This window comes from Petaurus breviceps, unplaced genomic scaffold, assembly GCF_028583685.1.
Source record: "Petaurus breviceps papuanus isolate PSGF00001 unplaced genomic scaffold, PetGlider_PUasm1.0 183, whole genome shotgun sequence".
Lineage (NCBI taxonomy): Eukaryota > Metazoa > Chordata > Mammalia > Diprotodontia > Petauridae > Petaurus > Petaurus breviceps.
The window spans coordinates 3,147,857-3,152,046 of NW_027185791.1; the positions used below are offsets into that span (position 1 = coordinate 3,147,857).

The window sequence follows — 4,190 nt, forward strand, 5'->3', positions numbered from 1 at the left end:
ACTGAATATAGAAGGCGCTTATTGACCAATCAAAAAGTATTTATTAAGCACCAGTTACGTCCAGAAACTGTGCTGGACATTAAAGATATGATATCTACTTGTAAGGAACCTTGTGTTCTAGTGGGAAATTGTATATGTAAAATGTACAGTATTAATGTAAAGTTAATACAAATATATACAAAGTAGAGTTGATATGATAATTCTGCTATATGTTCAGTGCTTGGAATGTGCTAAGAAATACTGGTTGATTGTAACCTAATGTACAGTGGAGAGAGCCCTCTGTCTAGAATCTGCCTGGGATCTGATCCTGTCTCTGATATTTATTACTTATGTGAGCAGAGGTGTTAAATGCAAATTATTTTTCCTGGGCTTTAATTTTCTTAACTATAAAATGAAGGGCTTGGGCTGCATGGCCTCTGAGGACCCTCTGACTATGATCCTAAGGAGTCAGGCTAGATGATAGACTGTTTATACCACTCTTTTAAGCATCTTAATTAATATAACAGAAAGACTGCTTTTTCTCCACAAAAAGTAATGCTTAAAAGGAAATATAAGCATAGCTTTGGGTTGTACTAGAAATGTATTAAAACAGTATTTTCTAACATATGCTAAATTGACTATTTTTCATAACAGTTTTGAATGGTGAAATACATAAAACTTATTTATATTGACTAGCATTATAGTACATGATGTTGGTAAATAACATGATTATATTTACTCACATTATCAATAGTTGATATTTATGTTTAAGTATAAAGAATATTTAACATGATTTGGTAGCTTATTAGAAAACTACAGTTTCAGAAGAAATGAAAATGAATTTCTTCCAGAGGGCAATGGAAAGTTACATGACAGGTATGAGTAGCAGAAACACATGCAAAATAGAGAATTATCAAGAAGTGGAGTAAAAAATTTTATCAAGGGGCGGCCAGGTAGCACAGCGAGTAAGAGCACCGGCCCCAGTGTCAGGATGACCTGGGGATCGAATCCGGGCTCAGACACTTAGTACCCACCCAGAAACACCTGGCCGTGTAACCTTGAGCAAGTTACTTAACCCCAATTGCTTTAAAAAAAAAAAGATTTTATCAAGGGAATATGAATGGAAAAGAAGATGGGGGAAGGTGTCACTTGCAAGAATGAGAGAGAACTTAATGGTCAGTCTTTGTGTACCATAGTTATCTTCTTGAAATAGAGGAAGGCCTCCAGCACACATTGGGTAGACCCTTCGTGGTAAACTTCTGAAGGCAAATGGACAAGAATTAGGCTGGATGGGGAGATCATGATTCAACTGTGCATGACTGTAAGGAATACATTCCCACACCACAGTCTCCATGCTGGACTGTGCCTATGATGTCTGATTGAAGACCTCATTCTACCCGTGCAGGTCTACATTTTCTTTAAGGTCACTTCTCTATCCACTCTCCTATGCTCCCTCTAGAAACATTGTTCTAATCATGTAGTGGAAATAGGACTTTGACCACTATAATTCAGGTACATTACAATTGAAATAGACTTTTTATATTCTGGTTTGGGATGTGAATTTCCATTCTATTGTTTCATCATTCATCAAATGATGACAGCTTTTGGAATATTAGGAATATAACCCATTTGTATGTTGCGAACAGGTTATTGTCAAGATTTATGAAATTATTACCCAATTTTATAGAAGGGCTCAATGTAATTTTATTCATTTTAATAAGTATTTTTGAGTACTCACCAGGTGTAGGGCTCTGTTGATTATATAAATGTGACTACATCTTTTCTTTCATATAAAGATGTATGGTTCTAGCCTTTAAAGAATTTTAATATGATCAGACAGTTGAGACATTAAACAGAATAACTCAAATGTGGTGGGAAAATATGTTTCATAAGAGAAGTATAAAGTAAGTGTTATATGAGGTGAGAGAGAATATATATATATATATACATATATGTATATTACATATATATGTAATGGAATATATAGTACTGTGAGAAATGTTTCTGCTTAAGGGAAACAAGATTTTATGAGTTGGCATTTGAGTTGGGTCTTGAAGGATGTGTACAAATTTGACATTCTGGGTTACCCAGGCTCCCTTTAAGCACCTAGCCTCTTCTCATGAGAAATTCCAGTATACACGATAGTAACTGAGTCCATAGCTCCTTGTTCTTGGTAGTGTTGGGAGGGAAAGGAAGCAACCCATTATATAAGGTGTGCATCATCCAGAGTGACTGAACATGAGAAACCCATTTTATCATGCCTTCATAATTAAGTGGTTTGGTAATAGCAGCAGTTGGTCCTTTAAATAAGGGGCACATGACTTTAAGGGAGGAGAAATTGTTGAGAAACATTTGAAACATGGTCACAGTGCTATAAAATTTTGAAAAAAATAAAAGCTTAAGAAATCTTTCAGCAGTGCTGTAACAGAATTAAATCAATTATTTTTTCCATGTAAAGTGCCTCTTGTGTTATCTGGAATTGATCCCAAGAAAATCGTAGCAGTCTTGAATGAAGAAGAAGGCTACCATCAGATTGGACCAGTAGAATATTGCAGAGACTTCTTTGTTATGTCAGTGACTATTGCATTTGCCACACAGTTGGAGCAGGTAAGACTTTTTGCAATATGTGATTAGGAAAGCTTTCATAAATTATTTGAAAACACAAACTTGGTTTGTATAGTTATTTGTGCTAATACAAAATTAGCTTTGAAAGTTTTTTCTGCCATGAAGGGTTTTTTTAAAGACAGTAGTGTATAATATACACAATAGTTACACAATAATATAATATATTATATCAATGTTTCATTTATTATACATTAATATATAATCATATTGATAATATAGTAAAAAATTCAACAATATAATTTTAAAGTTCTGTAGTTCTGTTATCTATCGATCTGTAATATATCATGTATCAACATATAGATATATCTATATATCTTTAATCCCCAATTTTCTGTTATAGCAGAAAAAGAAGGTACTCATTAATTAGGGAATTATAAAAATTATGGTATATGAATGTAATGGAATATATAGTACTATAAAAAATGAGAAAAGGGATGCATTCAGAGAAACCTGAGGTGACTTGTGAACAGAAAAGCTGATAATAACTACATCTTGGGGGAAAAAAAAACAAATTTGAAAAATTTCAAGAAAGATCGTTGCATTGACTGACCATGATTCCAGAGGTCCAGTGATGCAGCTTGTGCTACCCATTCCCTGACAGAGAACTGGGAAAGTAAATGTCTGGATTGGGATACATCTTTCCAGATATGGGCAAAGCATGGATTTCTTTTGCTTAACTATGTTTATATTTTACTGTCCAAAGGTTATTTGCCTTTATTTTGAATGAGGGGACAAGATTAGGGAGTGAGAAGGGAACTAATGATAGTATTGTCCACTCCCACCCAAAAAAAAGTAGAGAAACCCTCCAGTCTCCCTGCCCCTGGTGTCAGAACCTCAGGCTTATTTTTCCTGAATGTATCTTATTTGTACATAGTTGTTTGCCTGTTGTCTTCCCTCTCCACCATCAGACTCTGTATTTCTTGAGAGCAAGGACTATTTTTTGCCTTTTTTTGATTTTTTGGCACTTGGGTGTCTGGCACATAGTAGATCCTTAGTAAATGCTACTTGGCGAACTGACTTGTCCTTTCTGTCCAGACCTTTTTCCTATCTTGTTGAGATTTCAAGCTTGCCAGGTGTGTGTGTGTGTGTGTGTGTGTGTGTGTGTGTGTGTGTGTGTGTGTGTGTGTGTGTGACGCACATGCATGTATACCACCTTTGGCTAAGTAAAATCCTGTTTCTCTTTGAATTTCATGATCATTATTTGCACTGATGCTATTTTTAGGTCTTTGATAGAGTACCTGTATGATAATTGAATTCCTCTGTTATTGTAAACTTAGCCATCTTATATAACTGCTCATTTTAAAAAAAAATTCTATTATATAATTTATGTTCTACCAAAATCTAGGTTTTATTCTGTTTTGATAATTTTGTCCAGATTTTATAATCCATGTTTCCATGTTGCTTTAAGATTCATAAAGTGCTTTTTCCACACAAATAATATGCATTCCATTTTACAGAGAGCAGTTAAATGACTTGCCCATGCTCATGCCAATAATGTCAGCCCTAGGCTTCAAACTCAAGGCTCCTGAGTAGGTCAGCATAGATAGATAGATAGATAGATAGATAGATAGATAGATAGATAGATA

General features: G+C 34.6%; 1 protein-coding gene across 1 annotated transcript in view; it reads left to right on the forward strand.

The window, feature by feature from the left end:
- Positions 1–4,190, forward strand: part of CEP120 (centrosomal protein 120) — a 114,813-nt gene that overhangs the window by 23,384 nt on the left and 87,239 nt on the right. The window contains exon 6 of the mRNA XM_069087736.1: positions 2,438–2,598. Coding sequence (XP_068943837.1) covers positions 2,438–2,598 — 161 coding nt within the window. The remainder of the gene's footprint in view (positions 1–2,437; positions 2,599–4,190) is intronic.